This window comes from Lithobates pipiens, unplaced genomic scaffold (assembly GCF_037356315.1).
Source record: "Lithobates pipiens isolate NorthernLeopardFrog02 unplaced genomic scaffold, aLitPip1_a1.2 Scaffold_1, whole genome shotgun sequence".
NCBI classification, from domain to species: Eukaryota; Metazoa; Chordata; class Amphibia; order Anura; family Ranidae; genus Lithobates; species Lithobates pipiens.
The window spans coordinates 195395242-195421682 of NW_027507685.1; the positions used below are offsets into that span (position 1 = coordinate 195395242).

At 43.0% G+C, this 26441-nt stretch overlaps 1 protein-coding gene across 1 annotated transcript; it reads left to right on the forward strand.

The window, feature by feature from the left end:
- Positions 1-21720: 21720 nt before the first annotated feature.
- On the forward strand, positions 21721-24084 carry LOC143988744 (olfactory receptor 8G50-like). Its single transcript, XM_077488570.1, has one exon. The coding sequence runs from the start codon at positions 22409-22411 to the stop codon at positions 23357-23359; it is 951 nt and encodes a 316-aa protein (XP_077344696.1). The 5' UTR covers positions 21721-22408; the 3' UTR covers positions 23360-24084.
- Positions 24085-26441: the final 2357 nt, after the last annotated feature.

Sequence of the window (26441 nt, forward strand, 5' to 3'; positions counted from 1 at the left end):
TATATATATATATATCTCTTGCCATATTTATTTCAAACTAGCTACGACTAAGACTATTGCCGAAACAAGTCAGTGTTGTTTTACTGTCACTCTGATGTACCAATAAATGACACTTCAAGAATTTCAGTGTTGCCCGCTCTTCTGGCAAAAGTCATTTATATTATATTCACTAAACTAAGCAAAAAATGTCTTCCTTTTTACCTCTGGTTAGGAGGAACAGGTGTAAGTTAGTAGAGCAGAGCTCTCTTCACCTTCTTTTTTCTTTCTGATTAGTAGGGATAAGTGTAAGTTTTCAGAGCTCTTTTAACCTGTGACAATTACTGACCATCAACACCAATACCAATTCTATAGCCTCGTACACACGATCGGATTGTCAGCCAACAATGCATCAAACTTTTGTCAAAATCTTGTCCACAATGCACTGCATCATCGCAGTGCATTGCTGGCTCATGATTGGCCAAGCATGCACTGTGACCCCGCATGCTTGGCCAATCACAGCGCCAGCAGCGAGGAGAGCCATGATTGGCCACAGGCAGGATGCCTGTGGCCAATCATAGCTCAAGCTGTGTAGTACATGCCCCACACTATATAAGGCCGTCAGCACGGGGGCCTTGTGTAGTGTGTTGGCGTCTGAAGCAGTTAGTGGGTGTTCTGTGTACCTTCAACACAGTATACACCGATCGTTATCGGCCGATTTTCGATCTTGCTCTTCTGTAGTGGTTGTTGTCTGCGTGCCCTGACTGCAGTATACACCGCTATATTCACCTCATCTATATAGCTAGTGATCTATCTTTTATAATAGAGCTTGCAGTCACTAGTGTTAGGAGCTGGTGCGTGCTGTCTGCGTGCTCTGTACCCAGTACACACCGCTATATCCACCTACATAGCTCTTCTCTATTTGAGCCATCTGCCATCTGCAGAAGTTATTGGAAGCTGTGTGTGCCTCCAGCACAGCACAGTATACATCTCTGGTGTTCTATAATAAAGGCATCTGCAGGAGTTAGTGGGTGTTGTGTGCCTCCAGCACAATATACACTACCCAACTGCTGTTTTACCCAACTCCCTTCAGGCCATTACCATGTCTGGAAGTCCAGCAAGGAGAGGCAGACAGGCGCGAGCCGATAAAAGAGGGCAAGCAGGCTCTGTGTCTAGAGACAACAGTGCTGGTCGTGGACGCGGTGCATTGTCATCAGCACGTGGCCATGGGACACACTTGTGCTTCTTTTCGGCAGCTGGACATGTTGAACCACAACATGCCAACGACTTGGTAGAGTGGATGACCAAGCCCTCTTCATCCTCCTCATCCTCTCTCACCCAGTCTCAGGGTACTAGCAAAGCAGCTGCCAACGCATCGTCTTCCCTCGTCTCAATGTCATCATCAGTGACTCCTTCCCTAGACCCACCACGTCCTCCTGAGGAGTCTCCTGAACTCTTTGAGCACAGTGTTGGGTACATGCTCCAGGAGGATGCCCAGTGTTTTGTAGGCTCTGATGATGACACTCAGCTAGAGGAAGGCAGTAGCGTGAATGCAGAGAGAGGGGATGCTCAAGAAGGACAGCAATCTGGCAGTCATGTTCCACAAGCTGCAGCACATTGCCAGGTTTGCTACAGCGATGAAGAGGGAGGGGATGATGAGGGCACTGACTCCACGTGGGTGCCTGGTAGGAGAGAGGAGGAGGAGGAGGAGGCACATGTCCAACGAGGCAGGATGCCCTCCGGGGGCCAGCTTAGGGGCAGCACACCGACTGAATCACACCACAGAGCTCTGCCTGTGCAGGGCACTGTCTCTGCACGTTATTCTAAAAGTTCTTTGGTGTGGGCCTTTTTTGAGACGAGTGCATCAGATCGCACCGCTGCTATTTGCAACATATGTCTCAAGCGTATCTCGCGTGGCCAAAACATCAGCCGCTTGGGCACCACATGCTTGACCAGACATATGTTGACCTGCCATGCAGCTCGTTGGCAAGCGTACCTCAAAGACCCACACCAAAGAACAAAGCGGACCTCTCCTTGCTCCTCATCAGCTGGCATCTCCAACCCCACTAGACCTTCAGTCCTCTCTGAAACCTGCTCTGAGCGGAATGAAGGTGTAGAATTAGGTGTGTCACAGCCAAGTGCTTCCGGGCACTCTGCTAGCAGTACACCCACGTCCGATTATGTCAAATATCCCTACCCCTGCTGCTGGACCGGCGAAAGAAGTTCACTCCCAGCAATCCACATGCCCAGCGGTTGAATGCTAGCTTGGCTAAATTGCTAGCACTTCAACTGCTGCCTTTTCAGTTGGTAGACTCGGCCCCCTTCCGTGAGTTTGTACAATGTGCGGTTCCTCAGTGGCAGGTCCCCAAACGCCACTTTTTCTCACGGAAGGCGATTCCGGCTCTCTACCGGCATGTGGCATTGTTCCGCCACCACGCCTCCAAAATGCTACTATTGGTTGTGACACACCTCTCTCCTCCACCCCCTCCTCTTCTTCTTCCTCCATGGCCTCTTCCAGTGCTCTGTCCTCAGAACCAGCGGTGCTCCGTAGGCGTTCCAGGGGCTAAGCAAGTACGCAGGCAAAACGATGCCATGCCGTGCTTGCGCTGGTTTGTTTGGGGGACAGGAGCCACACTGGGGCGGATGTTTTGTCAGCTCTGCAGGGGCAGGCCGAGAGGTGGTTGACGCCACGCCAGCTTAAGCCAGGAATGGTGGTTTGCGACAATGGCACCAACCTCCTCTCTGCCCTCCGACAGGGACAACTGACCCATGTGCCCTGTGTAGCTCACGTCCTTAACCTGGTGGTGCAGCGGTTCTTGAGCAGGTACCCGGGCTTACAGGATGTCCTGAAGCAGGCCAGTAAAGTCTGTGTGCATTTCCGCTGATCATTTAATGCCTGTGCTCGGCTGGCTGAGCTCCAAAAGGAGTTGAACCTACCCAAGAACCGCCTTATATGTGACATGCCCACCAGGTGGAACTCAACATTGGCCATGCTGCAGCGGCTGCACACGCAGCAGAGGGCCATCAATGAGTACCTGTGCGACTACGGCACCAGGACAGGGTCAGGTGAGCTTGGTTTTTTCTCACCACGCCAGTGGGGCATGATCAGGGATGCATGCACTGTCCTGTCACCGTTTGAGGAGGCCACAAGGATGGTGAGCAGTGACAGTACATGCATCAGTGACACTGTACATTTTGTCCACCTCTTGGATCATACGCTGCGTGGAATAATGGACAGGGCACTTGAGGCAGAACAGAGGCAGGAAGAGGAGGACTTCCTTGCCTCTCAAGGTCCCCTTTATCCAGACAGTGTTCCTGCTGTGCCACCCATCACACAGGAAGAGGATGAGGAGGAGGAAGAGGAGGAGGAGGATGATTGTGTCAGCATGGAGGTGGAGGCTGGCACTCAGCATCAGCAGCAGCAGTCTTGTAGGGATGATTTACAGTCCCAAGAAACACGTGGACTTGTACGTGGCTGGGAGGAGGTAGCTGAGGATCATGTTGTCCTTAGTGACCCAGAGGACTCCGGACCGAATGCCTCAGCTAACCTACGCTGCATGGCCTCTCTGATCCTGCAAAGCCTGTGGAAGGATCCTTGTATTCTTCGGATCAAGGAGAGGGACCATTACTGGCTGGCCACTCTCCTTGATCCACGGTACAAGGGTAAGGTTGCCGACCTTATCTTGCCATCGCAGAGGGAGCAGAGGATGAGACATCTCTGGGGGGCCTTGCAGAAAGGTCTGTGCAATGCGTTCCCAGAGACTGGGAGGTTACAAACTCCTGGTCCTGGACAACGTGTTGCTGAGGCATCGGTCAGAAGGAGCGGTGGAGAAGGTGGCCGTCTGACTCATGCTTTCAGACAATTTTTTAGTCCGCAGCCCCAAGGTATGATCGGTTCCAGCAACCATCGCCAGCGTCTGATTTACATGGTGCAGGAATACCTAGGGGCAAGGTCAGACTTGGACACCTTTCCCACCGAAAATCCTCTGGCTTACTGGGTCTTGAGGATGGATCAATGGCCAGAGCTTGCACAGTATGCAATTGAGCTACTGGCCTGTCCTGCATACAGCGTTTTTTCGGAACGCACCTTCAGTGCTGCTGGTGGCTTTGTTACCGATCACAGGGTGCGCCTGTCCACCGAATCAGTTGATCGACTGACCTTCATCAAGATGAATCAGTCTTGGATCACTCACAGCTACCAAGCACCTGAAGCTGATGTAACCGAATAATTTTTTTTGAAATATCACATCCCTTTAAGACTGCCTATGCTGATGCTGAGTGACTGTCCTGTTATGTTGATTGTCTATCCTCTTCCTCCTCCGCTGATATGTTGGAAGAAAATTTCTGGTTCTGGGTGATGCCATCAGCCCAATTTTTCTGCCCCTAAGGCCCAATATTTCTGCCCCTGTTTAACAGGGGCGTTTAAGTACAATTTTTGATGCAATGCTTTGCAGCAGGGCTAATTCCTGCAATAAAACTAGAGTATATGGGAGAGGTTGCAGTGTGGTGGCACCAGCACCAGTGCCTAAGGCCCAATTTTTCTGCCCCTGTTTAACAGGGGCGTTTAAGTACAATTTTTGATGCAATGCTTTGCAGCAGGGCTAATTCCTGCAATAAAACTAGAGTATATGGGAGAGGTTGCATTGTGGTGGCACCAGCACCAGTGCCTAAGGCTCAATTTTTTGGCCACTGTTTAACAGGGGCATTTAATTACAATTTTTGATGCAATGCTTTGCAGCAGGGCTAATTCCTGCAATAAAACTAGAGTATATGGGAGAGGTTGCAGTGTCGTGGCACCAGCACCAGTGCCTAAGGCCCAATTTTTCTGCCCCTGTTTAACAGGGACATGTAATTGCAATTCTTGATATAATATTTCACAGGAGGGCCCGTTCATGTGCTCACCCAGAGTAACGGTGAGGACTTATAGTGTTGTGGCACCAGCACCACAACCACCAAAGGTCAATTTTTCTACCACTGTTCAACAATGGCATGTAATTACAATTCTTGATATAATCCTTCACAGCAGGGCGCTCCAGAGCCCACCAAGAGTCACTTTGAGGGCTTACAATGTTGTGGCAAAACCAACACCTTGTTCCGCCATTTCTGCAGAGCATATAGGGCAGGCCCCTACTTTCAAACATCCAACTTACAAACATCTCCTACTTGCAAACGGAAGGAGACAACAGCAAGTGAGATGAAAAAAGATGTACGACAAAACAAATTATACAGGGGTGATAACCCTCCCCTATGTTTTCCAAAAAGCTTAAAAATAGTTTTTTTGACTGGAGCTACACTTTAAAAATGTACCAGTTGAAAATTACAAACAGATTCAACTTAACACAACAAACCTACACAGTCCCTGTCTTGTTTGCACCGCCTGTATACTGCTGTTCTGAGTATATAGGGCCTGGGGGCCACACGCATTTCCTTTTTTTAATATGGGTACGGGGTTCCCCTTAATATGCGTACAAGACCCGAAGGGGCTGGTAATGGGCAGGGAGGGCTACCCATGCCATTTTTCTCAATGATTTTCAACCATATTGCAGGAACCAGATATAACATTAAAACCGCAAACAGTTTTAAATGATGTTATTTCCGTTTAATGTAATTTTGTGCAGGGACTGTTCTAAACACGGGAAACACGTGGCACTTCACAGGCATACTACAGACACCCCCCAGGCCCCATATTTAAAGGAATATTTCACTTTTTTTCACTTTAATCGTCATTAAAATCAGTGCTCCCGCCAAAACGGACATTTTTAAAAACATTTTAGGCATTGACCCATGTCCCCTGGGGCAGGAGCCAGGTCCCCAAACCCTTTTTAGGACAGTATCTTGCATATTAGCCGTTAAAATTAGCACTTTTCATTTCGAACGTTCGAGTCCCATAGACTTCAATGGGGTTCTAACGTTCGTTCGAATTTGGGGTCCGTTCGAAAGTTCTGGTGCGAACCGAACCTGGGGGTGTTCGGCTCATCCCTAGTCATGACGCTTGCACCTGGTATCGTGCAAAACAGAACAATGAACAGTATGTCGGTACTCTTTTCAAGATATTCTGACATAGATTTCTGTTGCCACAATCTTCCCTTCCATCAGCTAAACTCAGTGACTGACAATGTTTACTATGACGTTACGAATGTACTTACATGCTAGTTCGGCAGTTTAAGAAACTTAAAGTGTATGTAAAGGCAACATTTAATTGTTATTGTTGAATAGAGTAGGAAAGGTTTAGACTGTTACTTATTGCTGTCTGTGTCCTTTCTGGGAGAGTCGTCTTTTTTTATTTGTCCTGGTGACCATTCTCAGGAGACATTAATTCAGGGGAAATTCATAAATTTGAGGTTTTCACCAGAGGAAGAAGTCAGGGAAAATTCTCCTGTATGCACATTTGTTCCTGAGAAAACTCTATAAAATGGAAAGTCCATTCACTTTGGAGTGATTTCCTATAATGTCCTGTATTATTTCAATGAAAAGTAGTGAAGGGAAATTTCCCTCATAGGTTACAGGCAATAAAAATACTCGCAGTAATGTCCAGCTCTCTCATCTTGTCTTAGCGGTGGATGGGATTTGGTTTTCTCTTTCTTTATTTTCTGATGAAAAAAAACCTTTTCTGATAAAACATCTGTAGAAAAAGGTCATATGGATGTTCCTTGATGGTTTTAAAATTCAATAACTCTGCATATGTTGTTGTTTTTTATTGTGTATTTTGTAATAAAATTGTAATATTTTATTGTGTCTTTGTTGTTTTTTTGGCACCTTAAAAATCCCCCTTTTTAGTGTTGTTCCATTTAATATCAGAACAGACACTAACATACCATTACTGCTGTCCCTGATTACAGGCAGGCCAAAAACTAAATTTACCTAACATTAGTAGCCTATTGAGAGGTGCTATACATCTATCCTACATACAGTGAATGCAAACATGGTTAATCTGCATGGAAGATATAAACATTGTAATACTAAAATTAGATGGTGGAATTATAATTATTTGCTGGCTATCTATACTAAAAAATTGTTATATTTCGTAAACATATTTATTAAACAATTCTCAGGGGCAGGGGCCTTTTATGAATTCAGTAAGCCTGTGGGCAAGACCATATGTGGTGTGCTCAGTATGCTAGAGTGAAGAGTGTGTATGGTTTTCATTGTGCCAGGGGTGTTGCTAGGATTGTAAAAAACCTGGGGCACCTTTGAGCACACCAAGAAGAAGAGTAATGTGTTGTGTCGAACAATGAGTATGGCCAAATTGTGTTAACTGTGGGAGGGGCTTAAAGGGCATTGTTAAATAAAGCAATCCCCCCAGTATAATCCACCCCAGGTAAATCTGTCCCCTAGAATAATCTTACCATCCTTCCAGGTCAATCTGCCCCCCGGCTTAATCCCCCCCCCCCAGATCAGCCTTCCCCCATTGTAATCCTTCCCCCCAGTTCAGTCTGTTCTCCAGTATAACCCTTTCCTCCCTCCCCCACCAGGTCAATCTGAATTACACCACAAGCTCTTTCTGGAGCACAAGAGGTGTGGATGAAGCCGGTGCACCCAATTTTAGACAAGTGGCTAAAAAGTGGTCTTTTTGGAGGGGTTACATCATAAAACACTGTCCACAGGGCCGGATTTCCCACAAGGCCACCGAGGCCAGTAATCGGGGCGGCAGTGGTGCAGGGGCAGCGCCTCTCCTGCGGCGACATCTCGGCCCCCCCCTGCACTAACATAGCAGCATGGCAGGTGCGGCAGGTCCGTGCCTTCTCTAATATCACTGCACTGCCCCCTCCCCACACAAAACATGAAGCACGGCTGCTCTAGACAAAGGGCAGGACTTTTTAAGTTAAAAAATGGGAGATTGGTTTCTAGGCAGTGGGGCGGTCCCAGCAATAAATCACTCACTTTTAAGGGGAAGAGTCCCACCCCTTGTCCAGAGCGGCCAGGGGGGAGTGCTGTGTTGTAAAGGAGTTTGATATTGAGAGAGGACTGTGATGGGGGCTCAGTCTGTGAATGGGGGGGTCAGCCTGTGATTTGGGGGGTCAGTCTGTGATGGGGTCTGTGATGGGGAGTCTGTGATGGGTAAGGACCAGTTTGTGATGGAAGTCAGTCTGTAATGGGGGTCTGTGATGGGGGTCAGTCTGTAATGAGGGGTCTATGATTTGGAGGGTCAGTCTGTAATGAGGGGTCTGTGATTTGGGGGGTCAGTCTGTGATGGGGGTCAGTCTGTGATGGGTCAGTCTGTAATGTGGGTATGTGATGGGGTCAGTCTGTAATGAGGGGTCTGTGATTTGGGGGGGGGGTCAGTCTGTGATGTGAGGGTCTGTGATGGGTCATTCTGTGATGGAGGGTCACTCTGTGATTGGTCAGTCTGTGATGGGGTCAGCCTGTAATGGTGGTCTGTTTTGAGGGTTTGTGATGAGGCAGGGGGGGATTTGACATACGGGGGGACTAAGGACACTGATGTAAAAGGGGGTTGTGATGTAAAAGGGGGTATGTGATGTAAAGGGGGGACTGAGGACACTGATGTAAAAGGGGGTCTATGATGTGATGTGACGGGGGGGTTACTGAAGACACTGATGTAAAAGGGAGTCTGTGATTTCTGCAATAGCAAAACACAGGTCTCTGCAAGGGCAATAGAAAAAAAAATGTTTTCTATGTGTCCTGTTCACACTGCAACAGCACCACTATGTGCCGAGCATGGGTAAGGACCAGTTTGTGATGGGGGTCAGTCTGTGATGGTGGGTCTGTTATGGGGGGTCAGTCTATAATGGGGGGTCTGCTATGGGTTAGGTCAGTCTGTAATGGGGGTCTGTGATGGGGTCAGTCTGTAATGAGGGGTCTATGATTTGGGGGGTCAGTCTGTAATGAGGGGTCTGTGATTTGGGGGGTCAGTCTGTGATGGGGTCAGTCTGTGATGGGTCAGTCTGTAATGTGGGTCTGTGAAGGGGGGGGTCAGTTTGTAAAGAGGGGTCTGTGATTTGGGGGGTCAGTCTGTGATGGGAGGGTATGTGATGGGTCAATCTGTGATGGGGAGTCAGTCTGTGATTGGTCAGTCTGTAATGTGGGTATGTGATGGGGTCAGTCTGTAATGAGGGGTCTGTGATTTGGGGGGGGGTCAGTCTGTGATGTGAGGGTCTGTGATGGGTCATTCTGTGATGGAGGGTCACTCTGTGATTGGTCAGTCTGTGATGGGGTCAGCCTGTAATGGTGGTCTGTTTTGAGGGTTTGTGATGAGGCAGGGGGGGATTTGACATACGGGGGGACTAAGGACACTGATGTAAAAGGGGGTTGTGATGTAAAAGGGGGTATGTGATGTAAAGGGGGGACTGAGGACACTGATGTAAAAGGGGGTCTATGATGTGATGTGACGGGGGGGTTACTGAAGACACTGATGTAAAAGGGAGTCTGTGATTTCTGCAATAGCAAAACACAGGTCTCTGCAAGGGCAATAGAAAAAAAAATGTTTTCTATGTGTCCTGTTCACACTGCAACAGCACCACTACGTGCCGAGCATGGGTAAGGACCAGTTTGTGATGGGAGTCAGTCTGTGATGGTGGGTCTGTTATGGGGGGTCAGTCTATAATGGGGGGTCTGCTATGGGTTAGGTCAGTCTGTAATGGGGGTCTGTGATGGGGTCAGTCTGTAATGAGGGGTCTATGATTTGGGGGGTCAGTCTGTAATGAGGGGTCTGTGATTTGGGGGGTCAGTCTGTGATGGGGTCAGTCTGTGATGGGTCAGTCTGTAATGTGGGTCTGTGAAGGGGGGGTCAGTTTGTAAAGAGGGGTCTGTGATTTGGGGGGTCAGTCTGTGATGGGAGGGTATGTGATGGGTCAATCTGTGATGGGGAGTCAGTCTGTGATTGGTCAGTCTGTGATGGGGGGTCAGTCTGTAATGGGGGGTCTGTGTTGGGGGTTTGTGATGAGGCAAGGGGGGATTACATAAGGGGGGGCTAAGGACACTGATGTAAAAGGGGGTCATGATGTAAAAGGAGGGACTGAGGACACTGATGTAAAAGGGGGTCTATGATGTGATGTGACGGGGGGGTACTGAAGACACTGATGTAAAAGGGGGTCTGTGATTTCTGCACTAGCAAAATACAGGTCTCTGCAATGGCAATAGAAAACAATTGTTTTCTATGTGTCCTGTTCACACTGCAACAGCAACACTGCGTGCCGAGCAGTGTGGTGCAAAATACATACTGTTTCTATGCACTGAAACTGAGCTGTGGTGCATAAAATATGTATTTGCACATTACATAAAGAACTATGCAAGATCATGTTTGGGTCAAGAAAGACTGAACAGATTAGCGTTACTTGCCATTGAGTCGGAACTTTCAAATGTATATGGCCTGGAATTAGTGTACAATAGGGTCTACGTGTTCTTGTGCCCTCCTACTAGAGAGTTATCAGCTTACACCAGGCTTAGAGTTCTTTCTTTAGTGTTGGTCTGATAGCCAAGTGCCAAGAGAGTCCCTCGGATGGAAGGCAATTAAGTCACATGCTTCCCACACCCATAACTACTAAGTATCTTTCTTTGCTTCTAGCAGCTAAATGGTGAGGGGAAGGTGTAAAAGCAACAGTAAGTACGTTCTTCGGCTGGGGTAGAGGGTAGAAAGGTGAACCCATTGATCTCTCTGGGTGCATAAAGCACAGGTTTATGGGATCGGGGACGTGGGATTTCTAGCATACCCGAGCCTATCATGGAAAATACAGATGGGGACTTGGGAGTGAGCCTCCTGTTTTAGTAGAGCAGGAGTCAGAGCCCATTTTTGGGGAATTAAGGTAGAGCTTGAATTTTGGGTATGGACATCTTAAATGTTTTGATGGAGGTTACCCAGCAGTGTTAATTTAACTTTTAGCAAACTGTGATAATTATATATACTCTATATAAAGATAAGTTGGCAATATCATGTTGAGTAAATAACATTTTTTTTAAAGCCTTATAGAGTTACATTCCCCAGATAGAATTTCTCTAATTATATGCTACCTGAACTATTCTCAAGGGCTTTTATTCAGCTAGGATTTACTCTATTTCCAGATTCATAAAACATCTATTTATACAGTCACTTGTCAGACAAGCACATGCACAATGCCTCTGTTGAGGCAATATTGCCAGCTGTATTCTGTAAGCAGTGCATCATCCATATTCCAACTTACTCTGCTGTGCAAGGCTTCAGAAATTGGAATTCATCAGAGATCAGGGTCTTCATACAGAATCTAAAATCTAATCGGATGACATTTAAGTTGCCAAAGCACTGGTTATCATGAACATTTGCCATGTTTTTCATGCATTCACTTTAGCATTGGCTGCAGATCATTGCACTGGACTGGCTTCCAGATAGTGACAATTGTAGACCATGCCTGCTCATGTGTCAGCTCAGTTGCTTGTGGTAGTTCTAAGGGTGACAACACAAGAACACGACTGAGAGACTCCTCCTAAAGTGAATGAACAGCTGAAGGACCTTCATGGCTTGGTCATCCAATATTATTTAAAATGTATTTTAATGAAAACTGCAGATCTAAAAAACAACCTTTGAAAGTGTATGTGGCATGCTTGTGATTGGGTTGACATCTACTTTAAAAGATAAGTACAGCCAAAGCCAGAGCCTAATATCCCATACACACAAGCAAACTTTTCGACGGACCAGGTCCGACGGTCTTCCCGACGGACTTTCAGCGGAGTTCCGACGGACTTTCCGAATGAACGGACTTGGTCACACACAATCACACCAAAGTCCGACGGATTCGAACGTTATGACGTACGACCAGACTAGAATAAGGAAGTTCATAGTCAGTAGCCAAAGATGCCCTAGCAGACTTCTCCATAGGAACTGGGTCCAGCAAAGTTTCGGCAAAAAAATTTAAACACGTTCTATTTCTAAAGTCCGTCAGAGTTTTGGACAGCAAAGGTCCGATGGAGCTCACACATGATCGAATTGTCCAACGGATTTGTTCCGTCGGACCTTTGCTGTCGAGAAGTCCGCTCATGTGTACGCGGCATTAGCCAGCTGCTCCTGAGTACTCCACAGCCCAGCACTCCAGGGAGTGCAGGGGGGCAGGGAAGAGAGCCGGTGACTGACAATCACCAGCTCTCTGCACAGAGCACTGAGAACCAAGTGATCGGTGGTGTCTGATTGCTCGGTTCTCAATATTAGTGCCAGCAGGGGAAATATGCAGCATCCACCTAGGTAAGTATGGTTCTAAAAAAAAAAAAAAAAAAAAAATCCCATACTTCTCTTTTAAGGTTAGTGGATTAGAAGCATGGCACTGCCATGCCAAAGGACAGTAAAAACAGGTGACTAAACTGTGGGTTTATCGCTGTCTCTACATCACATAAGCAGAGAGGTAAGTCAGAGTACAGATAAAACCCCAGATCTATATACCTGTTTTGAATGCTAAAGTAAAATGATCAAATTCACAGTCAGACAACAATTTTCAGAAGAAGACCAACAAATTTTCAGGTTTTCTTGAAGTATATGTATACCCAGTCACTAAAGTCTCATACAAGCTTGTTGTTTGTATTGTAATTTCAACTTTTATTTTTAATATTTTTAACCAATTCAACCCTGGAAGATTTGACTGCTCAATGACCAGAGCACTTTTTGCGATACAGCACTGCGTCTCTTTAACTGACAATTGCGTGGTCGTGCGATGCTGTACCCAAACAAAATTTACGTCCTTCTTTTCTTTTGGTGGTATTTGATCATCTCTGCGGTTTTTATTTTTTGCAATATAAACAAAAAAAAGCGACAATTTTGAAAAAAGGGTTTATTTACTAATGGGAAATCCACTTTGCACTACACTAGATTGCTGCACATCTGTGGGAAAGCTCTGAAATGAGGGGAAGCTCTGCTGATTTTATCATCCAATCCAAATGTGCAAGCAAAAATGCTGTTTATTTTCCTTGCATGTCCACCTCAGATCTACAGCGAGTGTACTTCCAAGTGCACTTCTAGTGCAAAGTGGATTTGCCTTTAGTAAATAACCCCCAATATTTTGTACATTTTGCTATAATAAATATCCCCATTTTTAAAAAAAAAAAGCACATTTTTTTTCAGTTTAGGCCAATATGTATTCTTCTACATATTTACATATTTTTGGTAATACAAATCGCAATAAGCATATACAGTATATTGATTGGTTTACACAAAAGTTATAGCGTCTACAAAATAGGGGATAGATTTATGGCATTTTTTTTATTATTCTTTTTTTTTTACTAGTAATGGTGGCAATCTGTGATTTTTATCAAGACTGCGACATAATGGTGGACACATCAGACATTTTTGACACTTTTTTTGGGACGATTGACAACTATACAGCGATTAGTGCTATAAAAATGCACTGATTAATGAATAAATGTCACTGGCAGAGAAGGGGTTAACACTAGGGGGATCAAGTTGTTAACTGTCTTCCCTAGTGTGTGTTCCAACTGTAGGGGGGGGGGGGGGGTGGGACCGATTATAGGAGATGACAGATTGTGGTTCCTAGCTATTAGGGACTCACAATCTGCCTCTCCTCACAGAACAGACACACACACACACGTCCCTGTTCTGCCTCTCGTGCCCGCGATTGCACGTGACCGGCAGTCATCGTGACCGCCGGTCAGGAGCATTGGCACCCCCGCAGTGCAGCGGGCGCACGTGCCTGCTATCCCGCTTAAAGGTGCCGACGTACAGCTATGATGGCTCGTGGGATCATGCAGACCTGCCGCAGTATAATGACAGCGGCTGGTCGCCAAGTGGTTACATCTGCAGCTTTCATTAAACATAATACCCACCAATCCAATCATAAAGTGTCTCCTTCAGGCACTTCCTGTTATAGGGTAACAGCTGTCTCCTTATTGTTCTCCTGCATTGTAACCTTGTCACATGCACCACTGGTTGAGGGTAAAAGAGGTAGATTTACTAAAGATGATCAGGTGCAGTTGCACTCTGCAAGTGCAATGTGCTCCAGAGATTAGTAAATGTAGTAAAGCTCTGCTTATTTCCATCATTCAATCGTGTGCAAGCAAAAATGCTGTTCTTTTAATTTTCCTTGCACGTGATTGGGTATTCTTTGTAAAATTAACCTTTACCTCATTTATCAAGCTCTGGAGCAACTGCATTTGCAGAATGCTACTGCACCTGTGCAAGTGCACAGTCTATTTGCCTTTAGTAAATCAGCCCCAAAGTGTCATCACAACACACATTACACAGGCGTTGTCTATACAGAAACCCAACCTGAGAAATGTCATACAGCCACCGCTGGAGCAAGTCATGTAGACATGGAGTGGCTGAAGAAGTGGTTGCAGGAGACTGGCAGCACTGAGATATAACAAAGAATTAAAAAATCATTAAAAACAATATTTTATGAAAAACAAACAGCAATTGTCTATGACACGCAGGGCTTTGTCAAACTAAATGCCATTCAGTTAGGCTACATTCACACAGCTGAATAGCAGTGGCCACAGGGGGGCACCATAAAGATTCAATCGATTCTTGCTGGCAGTTATAAATGTTGCCTGCACATGTTGTGTGTGACCAACAGCAGCTGTAAGCAGAAGCTGTCAGATTTGTACTCCGTACAAATAAATGGATGGCACCGCCTCTGTTTACATGTAACCACTCATATGAGTGGTTACATAGGAATAGGCCCTCCAACCAACCCTGGATGCATCTAAAGTGGGTGTTACTGCAGAGTCCTGGCTGCACACCATTTATCTGCATCAGTTTGCATGTAGCCTAAGCAAGGTGGGATTGGTTTACTAAAGGTAAATAGGCTGTACACATTACAACTTGCAGTTGCTCCAGAGCTTAGTAAATGAGGTAAAGCTTCACCTTTCAAAGAATACCCAATCGCATGCAAGGAAAATAATAAAATCTGCATTTTTGCTTGCACATGATTGGATGATGGAAGTCAGCAGGGCTTCTGCTTATTTACAAAGCTCTGGATCAACTGTTCTTGCTGAGCACAACCGCACTTGGCAAAGTAAACAGTCTATTTGCCTTTAGTAAATCAACCTCTGTGTTTCTGCATCCAGAGGCAGATATGCGCCTGTGTGAATGTAATTTACAGGTTAACATCTACTTTTATGATATTTTTCCTCCCACTTTGCTTATAGTAGTATCAAAATTACCAATAAGGAGGGAAGTTATAATGTACTTGGGATAATTAGACAAATCAACAAATTCAAAAAGGGGCTAAGAGAATATATATTTTTTTGTATTATTGTCTCTGCTAATTTTTACTAAACATTAGAAGTTTAGATTTTTTCCCCCTATAGTGGGATTACCTTATGTTCCATTATATCACATCCTATCTTTTATTTCAGTTTAGTCTTGGCGTATTTGTGAATCCTTGCTGTGAGCATTTTCACATTCAATGATGATACCAAGGGGTTGATATACTAAAGGCAAATAGACTGTGCACTTTGAAAAGTACAGTTGCATTCTGCAAGAGCTCCAGAGTTTTGTTAATGAGCAGTTCTGTGGACTTCCCTTATCCAATCAAGTGGAAGCAAAACTATTTTTTTTTCCTTGCATGTGATTGGGTGTTTTTTTGCAAACTGAAGCCTTACTTCATTTACTAAACTCTGGGGCAACTGCAAAGTGCACAGTCTATTTGCTTTTAGTAAATCAACCCCTAAGTAATTTACACCTGAATTTCTTTGCATGGCAAATAGTAATTGTGAAACCATGTAATGTAATGTAATTTATTTGGTACTCACTTTATCTATTTATTGCAGATTACATGAAGTTTGATAGCATCCCCAGAGAAGTGGATTCTAGGTTTCCATAGCAGAGGGGAACTGAAACAGCTGTACAAAGATATTAGCTATACATGAGACTACACAACAGAGCAATTTAAGTATATGGCAAGCATAAGAAGGAAATGAAATCAAGCACATTTTAGCAAGACAACAATGTAACAACATATAGAATATCTTTTCTAGAGTTGTTGGAATATTTAAGGCAATGCTCATATCTAAGAGTAGCGGCATTTTTCAAAGCGTGTTTTAGCGCATTTATGGCATGAATGTTTTTTGTTAAAATGCACCAGAGAAGCTCAAATACCAAATTTTGGCACTTAGCCAAGTGCATTTGGAAATGTGGTTTGTAAAGAATCCATTGTGTGTCTTTTGCATGTTTGTGCATTTTGCCCTTATTAAATGTTAATGGGTTCTTAGTGAACCTTCCTATTCCCAAACTTATCATCATCTTCTTCATAAGCTTTTTTTTCACATGCACAGACCTGTGACTGTTACAGCAAAAGAAGAGGCTGCCTCTGTGTGGGGGTTATAATTATACTGTGCAAGAGCCAAGATGGCATCACCTAATGAAGAGGGTCTTCAGAGACAAATCTGAACAGTGTTTGTACAACAATTATGCAATGGCGAGTTTTTATCCCTGGAATAGTTTATATCTGACAGCGGTTTCGGTAAATGTTAGCAAAGTAAAAAGTAGCATTTAGCTAAACTCCAGGACACCATTTAAATAGTGCATTAATATATGAATGTGTGTACTGACGATTTTTAACACATATATAACTGGGTAAAGGGTATCTATTATGTGTCATTCCCAGCTGGATTAAACCACCACCAATGGTTTGGCTTCTCAGGCCCCTGATGTCACTCACCTAGCTCCAGCAGCCTCTTCTGGAGCCATCAGAGATGATTTATCTCTCAAAACATTTACATACAGTTGTGCTTATAAGTTTACATACCCTGGCAAAATGTATGATTTCTTGGTAATTTTTCGGAGAATATGAATGATTACACAAAAAACTTTTCTTTCACTCATGGTTAGTGGATGTCTGAGGCCATTTTCTATCAATAAACTGTGTTTACTCTTTTTAACCACCTTCAGACCGGACCATTTTGCTGGTAAATGACCAGAGGTCTTTTTACAATTTGGCACTGCGCTGCTTTAACTGGTAATTGCGCGGTCATGCAATGTTGTACCCAAACAAAATTTGCGTCCTTTTCTTCCCACAAATAGAGCTTTCTTTTGATGGTATTTGATTGCCTCTGCGATTTTTATTTTTTGCGATATAAACGTAAAAAGACCGCAAATTTTGAAAAAAAATGATATTTTCTACTTTTTGTTATTAGAAAAATCCAATAAACTCAATTTTAGTCATACATTTAGGCCAAAATGTATTCAGCCACATGTCTTTGGTAAAAAAAAAGTCAATAATTGTATATTTATTGGTTTGCGCAAAAGTTGTCACATCTACAAACTAAGGTACGTTTTCTGGAATTTACGCAGCTTTTAGTTTACGACTGCCTATCTCATTTCTTGAGGTGCTAAAATGGCAGGGCAGTACAAAACCCCCCCAAATGACCCCATTTTGGAAAGTAGATACCCTAAGGAAATTGATAAGTGGCATGTTGAGCCCATTGAATATTTTATTTTTTTGCCTCAAGCGATTGAATAATGACAAAAAATAATTTTTTTTTTTTTTTACACAAAGTTGTCACGAAATGATATATTGCTCACACATGCTATGGGCATATGTGAAATGACACCCCAAAATAAATTCTGCTGCTTCTCCTGAGTACGGGGATACCACATATGTGGGACTTTTTGGGAGCCTAGCCGCGTACGGGGCCCCGAAAACCAAGCACCGCCTTCAGGCTTTCTAAGGGCGTAAATTTTTGATTTCACTTCTCACTACCTATTACAGTTTTGAAGGCCATAAAATGCCAAGATGGCACAAAACCCCCACAAATGACCCCATTTTAGAAAGTAGACACCCCAAGCTATTTGCTGAGAGGCATTTTGAGTCCATGGAATATTTTATATTTTGCCACCCACAAGTTGCGGGAAAATTACAAACTTTAATTTTTTTTTTTTTTTTTTCACAAAGTTGTCACTAAATGATATATTGCTCACACATGCTATGGGCATATGTGAAATGACACCCCAAAATAAATTCTGCTGCTTCTCCTGAGTACGGGGATACCACATATGTGGGACTTTTTGGGAGCCTAGCCACGTACGGGGCCCCGAAAACCAAGAACCGCCTTCAGGTTTTCTAAGGGCGTAAATATTTGACTTCACTCCTCACTACCTATTACAGTTTTGAAGGCCATAAAATGCCAAGATGGCACAAAACCCCCACAAATGACCCCATTTTAGAAAGTAGACACCCCAAGCTATTTGCTGAGAGGCATGTTGAGTCCATGGAATATTTTATATTTTGCCACAAGTTGCGGGAAAATTACAAACCTTTTTTTTTTTTTTTTTTTTCACAAAGTTGTCACTAAATGATATATTGCTCACGCATGCCATGGGCATATGTGAAATGACACCCCAAAATAAATTCTGCTGCTTCTCCTGAGTACGGGGATACCACATATGTGGGACTTTTTGGGAGCCTAGCCGCGTACGGGGCCCCGAAAACCAAGCACCGCCTTCAGGCTTTCTAAGGGCGTTACAGTTTTGAAGGCCATAAAATGCCAAGATGGCACAAACCCCCCCCCCCCAAATGACCCCATTTTGGAAAGTAGACACCCCTAAATTTAGGGGTACACTAGTGAGACTAGGTAATAAATGGCGGGTGCCCTGAAACTATAAAAAAAATAACTAACCAACCAGCGTCACCTGTAACAGTTATATGGTGATCACTGGTGAAAGGGTTAACTAGGGGGCAATCAGGGGGCTTTATGCGGTAGTATATGGGGGTCCCTGGCGCTATAAAAAGCTGCGGCGAACCTAAATACCTACCTGCCTAACTAGCGTCACCTGTGACACTAATACAGTGATCAGAAAAACGATCGCTTATTAGGCTGGGTTCACACTGGAGCGATGCGGGAACGCCACGAATCCGCGGCGGGTTCCCGCATCACATGCCTCCCGGCGGCAGTTCACACTGCCCTATGCGAACTGCTGGGAGTGTCAGTGAAATGTTAATGACACCCCCAGATCAGTTTGCATATCGCAGTGCGATCTGCAAACTCGGATCGCATGGTGTGAACACCCATGCGATCCGATTCTGCTGCGGACCAAAAAAAGGGCCCCGTGCGAGTTTGCGGCGGGTGCGGCGGGTGCGACACAAATTCAGCCATACTATCTGTATGGCTGAACTCTAATCGCACAGAGATCGGATGTGATTTGCACTGCAGTGCGGTGCGAATCACATTCGTTCTCATAAACCGCTGCAATGTGAACCCAGCCTTAGTGACACTGGCGACGGGGGGTGATCACGGGGTTAAACCTTTATTGGGGGGGTTAGGGGGGTACCTTAGAACTAAAGGGGGCTAACCCTAACTGCCCTAACAGTTATTACAGTCACAAATGACACCCGCCTGGTGATCAGGGGGTTAAACCTTTATTAGGTAATAAATGGCGGGTGCCCTGAAACTATAAAAAATAACTAACCAACCAGCGTAACCTGTAACAGTTATATGGTGATCACTGGTGAAAGGGTTAACTAGGGGGCAATCAGGGGGCTTTATGCGGTAGTATATGGGGGTCCCTGGCGCTATAAAAAGCTGCGGCGAACCTAAATACCTACCTGCCTAACTAGCGTCACATGTGACACTAATACAGCGATCAGAAAAATGATCGCTTATTAGGCTGGGTTCACACTGGAGCGATGCGGGAACGCCATGAATCCGCGGCGGGACACAGGGTTTTGAATGGCTATTAAAGGTAACCATCCTCACCTGTGATCTGTTGGCTTGTAATTAGAGTGTGTGTGTGTGTGTGTGTGTGTGTGTGTGTGTGTGTGTGTGTGTATATAAAAGGTCTATGAGTTTCTGGACTCCTGACAGACCCTTGCATCTTTCATTCAGTGCTGCACTGACGTTTCTTGATTCTGAGTCATGGGGAAAGCAAAAGAATTGTCAAAGGATCTGTGGGAAAAGGTAGTTGAACTGTATAAAACAGGAAAGGATATAAAAAGATATCCAAGGAATTGAGAATGTTAATCAGCAGTATTCAAACTCTAATCAAGAAGTGGAAAGTGAGGGGTTTTGTATAAACTGAACCACGGTCAGGTAGACCAACTAAAATTCCAGCCACAATTTCCAGGAAAATTGTTCAGTGTGCAAAGCAAAACTCACAAATAACTTCAGGTGATATACAGGACTCTCTGAAAACATGTGGTGTGGCTGTTTCAAGATGCACAATAAGGAAGCACTTGAAGAAAGATGGGCTGCATGGTTGAGTCACCAAAAGGAAGCCATTACTATGCAAATGCTACAAAATATCCTGCTTACAATACACCAAACAGCACAGAGACAAGCCTCAAACCTTCTGCCACAAAGTCATTTGAAGTGATGAGACCAAAATTGTTTTTTTTGCCACAACCATAAGCACTATATTTGGAGAGGAGTCAACAAGGCCTATGATGAAAGGTACACTATTTCCACTGTCAAACATGGAGGTGGATTGCTGATATTTTGGGGATGTGTAAGCTACAAAGGCACAGGAAATTTGGTCAAAATTGATGGCAGGATGAATGCAGTATGTTATCAAAAAATACTGGAGGAATATTTGCATTCATCAGCCAGGAACTGCGCATGGGACGTACTTGGACATTCCAACATGACAATGATTCAAAACACAAGGCCAAGTTGACCTGTCATTGGCTACTGCAGAATAATGTGAAGGTTCTGGATTGGCCATCTCAGTCTCCTGACCTCAATATCATTGAGCCACTCTGGGAAGATCTCACTCATGCAGTTCATGCAAGACAGCCCAAGAATTTACAGGAACTGGAGGCTTTTTGCCAAGAGGAATGGGCAGCTTTACCATCTGAAAAGATAAAGAGCCTCATTCACAAATACCACAAAAGACTTCCAGCTGTCATTGATGTTAAAGGGGACAATACACGGTATTAAGAACTGGGGTATGTAAACTTTTGATCAGGGTCATTTGGGTAGTTTATGTTGTGATTTTTGATTTAAAAAGCCAAACACGAACCATGAGTGAAAGAAAAGTTTTTGTGTTGTTCATATTCTCTGAAAAATGGCCAAGAAATCATAAATTCTGCCAGGGTATGTAAACTTATGAGAACAACTGTATATACTGTATATAAAAACATTATAAATATGTTTTTTTATATATGTGATATGTGGGGGTGCCAGCAGAAGTCTTAGCCATTGGAGTATAGAAAGGCTGAGCCTCCAACACATCTAGAAAGCTGGCGACACTGGGATGGATGTGCTCTTATGCCTAGAATGGACAGTTTGAAACAGGAAACCAGGGGGACTGGCAGGATCACAAGGTATTTTACACACAGGAAGAAATTCAAAGAGGATAACAGGATATTTATTAACAAAAGTACATGGTACATCACAGCAGTGGCCCATCCATTGGGGGTGTGCGGGTGCCGCCCCCCATCCATGCGTCCAGCCCCCTGATCTACATGTTTTTTTTTGAAGCATGTGATTAGAGCCAGAGGCTCTAATAGGCTTAAAAAAGGGTGGGCTCTGAGTCCACCCAGTTGTATGACAATAGTCAATGAATATTCGCTATTGCCACACTGATCCTCCTCCTGGCCAATCAGGAAGCAGGTCTTGAGACCCGTCACTGGATAGGCTGAAAGGACAGGCGATTCTATTGGACCTCTAGGAGGAGGAGGAAGGAGATGCACGGTGGAAACCCCCATGATGCAGAAGAGGAGGAGAGGACATAGGTGCCACTGCCCGCCACCTGCCGCCCATAGGAGCCCACAACCCACCTATCGTGCATAGGAGCCCGCAACCTGCCCCGCTGGCCGCCTGCAACCTAGATGGGGTAAGTGTTGGGCTTGATGACCGACTGGGGAATTCGGGTAAGCTAACTGCCGACTGACCTACCTAGAGCTGGGGTGGTTGTGTGCTGCCCTCCCAAAACACCAGCCGCCACTGGTACAACAGACACATCAGGAAGATGAAATGTTGGAGTAACCTTCTCTTTAAGTTAATACTGCTCATTTGGAACATTCCATGTGCACCTGTAGAAAATGTAAATTATATATTAAGCTTTAGCTTCAGCACAATACATGACTAAAAATGTTTCTGATGTTCTTGAGACCTGATGTTTCCTCTAAATCTTGTACATTGTTCCTTCTTTTAGTACATTCCTGCATCTGGTGTTTGGTACCCTGATTCTGTTATCCCCACCACTGATTCCGGCTACTCTGCTAATTCTCTGCTTTTTGTCGATGTCTGTCTGCTGCCAGCCCTGACCTTTGTTTTGTTCTTGACTGCACATTTGACTGATAACTTAGTGCCTCATCTTCTATTTGTACAGGGTTCCCTCCCTTGGGGAGTCTTGTGAAGGATGCCCTTGTGAAGCCTGGATTTCTGTTGGCTTTCACATCTGTAGTTGAGCCTGCACCACTTGGGTCCACCTTCAAGCACAGTACATGACAGTGTTTTTATCTTTGCATGGGGTTTAGCTACAAATTGGCAGCCTAATATGGCACTGTAGACTAACATCATAAATCATTTTCATTTGTATAATTTTGGAAAATTCTATACTATGGAAGAATCCAACAAAACAGTGATGACATATTTTATCATTAAAGGGATTTCTGATGTCCCAGCATTACAGCTTCCAATTTTTTTGTTGGTTCTGCTGATTTATCTCATCATTGTAGGAGGTAATATGACCATATTTCTACTGATCTCCACAGATCACCATCTTCACACTCCAATGTATTTCTTCCTGGCCAATCTGTCTATCCTTGATGTCTGCTGCTCAACAATAACTCTTCACAAACCTCTTATTACATTTATCACTGGAGATAAAGCGGTTTCGTTTGTTGGTTGTGTGATGCAGATGTTCTTCTTTTTATCATTCACATGTAATGAAGTGCTAATTCTGACAGCAATGGGTTATGACCGCTATGTAGCTGTCTGTAACCCTTTGCGTTACCATGTAATTATGAGCCACAAAGTCTGCTGTGGTCTGGCTGGTGTCTGTTGGGTTTTGGGTTTCTTAGATATCATGCCTTGTGCTTTGAAAATATCATCCATTTCCTGTTACACATCATTGGAGGTCAACCATTTCTTCTGTGACCTTGTACCATTAATGAAACTATCCTGCAGTGACATCTCTGCTTTGCAACTTTACGTGATAATTGAAGGAGTGTTCCTGTCAGCATTTGTTCCATTTAGTCTCACTTTTATATCATATGTTTTTATTATAAGAAGCATACTGAGAATACGTTCCAGCAAGGGGAGGTGGAAAGCCTTCTACACGTGTTCCTCACATCTGACAATCATCATTCTTCTTTACGGCACTTTGTCTTACCAATACTTCAGACCAGTTGAATATATTACACTGGGTTCTAATAAACTTTCTTCCCTCTTTAACACCACTGGTGTTCCGATATTAAACCCCCTGATTTACAGTTTGAAGAATAAAGATGTTAAATCAGCCTTTAAGAGAAAGTTTAGGAAATTTTCAACTGTGAAAAATAACACATAATAACAATATTAATAACATTTTATTGACTTTAAAAAGGACAGTGCGAACAGCTCTTAAGATAAGTCAGTATACCACATCCCATACAGTATACACAAATGTAGCCAGGTGCTTGATTAAGAGTGAAGAGTGAGAGAAACACTGGCTGCAGTTGCTCCCTGTGACTGTTGCTCTGCGATGCTGAACTGGTTAATGAACTGAGTCAGGCAGCACTGTACTGTGGGAACTGTAGTCTACTGTAATCAAGAGCTTTTGAACTGCATTTCCCAGAGAAAGATTGCCCGGAGGAAGGGGGAAAGCTGCATTTTCTCCGGCTGTAGAGGACACAGATTGCTCTTGCATCAATAAAGACATAGATGAGCGAGTTTGGGGTAGAAGAACTTGACTGGACTGCACAGAGTCCTGACCTCAACCTGATAGAACACCTTTGAAATGAAGTAGAGAGGAGACTGTGAGCCAGGCCTTCTTATCCAACATCAGTGCCTGATCTCACAAATGCGCTTCTGGAGGAATGGTCAAACATTCCCATAGACACACTCCTAAACATTGTGGACAGCCTTCCCAGAAGAGTTGAAGCTGTTATACCTGCAAAGGATGGGCCAACTCAATATTAAACCCTACGGGCTAAGACTGGGGTGGCATTAAATTTCATGTGCACGTAAAGGCGGTGTCACAATACTCATGACAATATTGTGTGTATATATATATATATATATATATATATATATATATATATATATATATATATATATATATATATATATATATAATTAAATTCCATAGCCAAATATGCACTGCCAGTGCTGTTTCTGGGACTCTCCATAAAAATACTGCTCCATTACAACACCTGCAGCTTTAAGACATCCCCCAAGTATGTTATTTAAAGAGTGTATGCATTTTCAGTGATGCCCTCAAAGCTACAGAAAAAAACTTTTTTTCCATTGGCACGTGGCAGTGCCCAGCCTCCCATGTCTTGTTTGACAGTATTTTTTCCCTTTTAGCCATAAAAATTTCTAGAATGAAACAACAACAAGATCCCCTATATACTCTAATGGCATTCACCTCAAGCTTCTGGTTCGCAGAATTGTTAACAGGATTTACCAAATCCCTGGTGAATTGAACCTGGGCAGATTTGCCCATCACTTTTGGTGACTGATAGGGCATGGATTAATACACAGCAAGAGAGGTAGGAACAGCAATAGACATGTGCAATTAGTTTTGTTCCAAATTCGTTTTTCTACTAAATTCGACAAATTTGTTAATTTGGAGATATTCAAATTAACAAAAAAAGTTTAACAAATTTTTCTGAAAATCCAAAAGTTCGAAAATCTGAAAATTCGAAGATTTGGAAATTAGGAAATTCAGAGATTCGGAAATTCAGAAATTCTGAAATCCGAAAATCTGAAAGTTTGGAAATTCTGAAATTTGAAAATCCGAAAATAAGACCGATAATCTGAAAATTCTAAAGAACGAAAACCTGAAAATTAGAAAATCTGAAGTAATAACTAACTAATAATAACTATTACTAACTATTAAATTATAGGTATTGGAATTTCCTTTCAAATTTATCTGTGAACATAACAAATATGAATTTATCCAAAGTTATGATTTATCCAAAATGACAAATGTTGCATCTAAATGAATGGAACACAATGAATTAATAATAATAAATAATAATAAAAACTTTTTATTATTATTATTATTACTATTATTAATTTGTTACATACCATTCATTTAGATGCCACATTCCTTATTTCGGATAATTCGCAACTTCGGATAAATTTGCATTCGTTACGTTCACTAACAGACAAATTTGAAAAGAAATTGCAATCCATATAATTTAATTGTTATCATTAGCTAGTTAGTTAGTATTTCGGATTTTCAAATTTTCGGATTTTCAAATTTTTAGATTTGCTTCTTATTTTCCGATTTTTGAGCTTTCAAATTTTAAAGTTTTAAAATGTTCAAATTTTCAAATTTCAAAATTTCCGAATTAGAATTTTAGAATTTTTGAATTTATTCGAAATATCAAATTTCGCTCATAACCTTGACTCGAAAAATGAACAAACAAAAAACAAATGAAATGGAAAACAAAAAAAATAATTATTGACCCCTATTTAATAAGGTGACTAAAATAAATAAATAAAAATATTGGCACATGGTAAACTATTTTATAAGCATAGAAGTAAAGAAGGAAGATATGTTCAAACCTGAGCAGCACTCAGTCCTGAAAACGTCTACACAAAGAACAAAAACATGGGACTTTGAGAGTGTTGCTCCTTCACAAATACAACAGGGTTATATAAAAAGTACAAATTTTATTGAGGTTAACAAAAAAGAAAAATACACATGACATTTATATTTCCACATAAATATGGAACAACATAAAATAAAATGTTTCACCAATGTACTGTACATTCCAAACACCAACATAATTAGTAGATCACTGTTGAATTACTGTTGAATTACTGTAGCTGTAATCTCTATGCATTTTGTGGGGTAGCGCCCACTTCCCGGCGTTGTCCTGCAAAATTCATAGCGATTACAGCTACAGTAACTCAACAGTGATCTACTAATTATGTTGGTATTTGGAATGTACAGTACATTGGTGAAATTTTTTATTTTATGTTGTTCGATATTTATGTTGAAATATAAATGTCATCTATATTTTTCTTTTCTGTTAATCTCAATAAATTTGTACTTTTTAGATAAATTTGTATTTTTTATATATGTTGAATTTGTGAATGAGCACCACTCTAAAAATCCAATGGGAATGTGGTACGTGTTTATGGAATGATTGTAGGATATACTGTATACGTTATTTCTCACATTTCGTCCATGAGATAAAAAAATAAAAAGATACTTCTTAGAATTTCTTGGGATATGACTCACAAATGATTTGTAGATCCATAAATTCATTCTGGAAACAAATATTTGCCCTAATCTAAACTATATCACACTCTACAACAGCCCCTAATCCCTCACTAGCATTACAACACCTTGGAATAGAACCCCCCCCCCCCCCCCCCAGGTCATGGGTAGTAGTAGTGCATCTACTACTTGCAATACAATTTAACATCACCAA

Excerpts from the sequence above, each read along its gene's own strand:
- LOC143988744 (XM_077488570.1), top strand. The coding sequence starts at position 22,409 with ATGGAAGAATCCAACAAAACAGTGATGACATATTTTATCATTAAAGGG.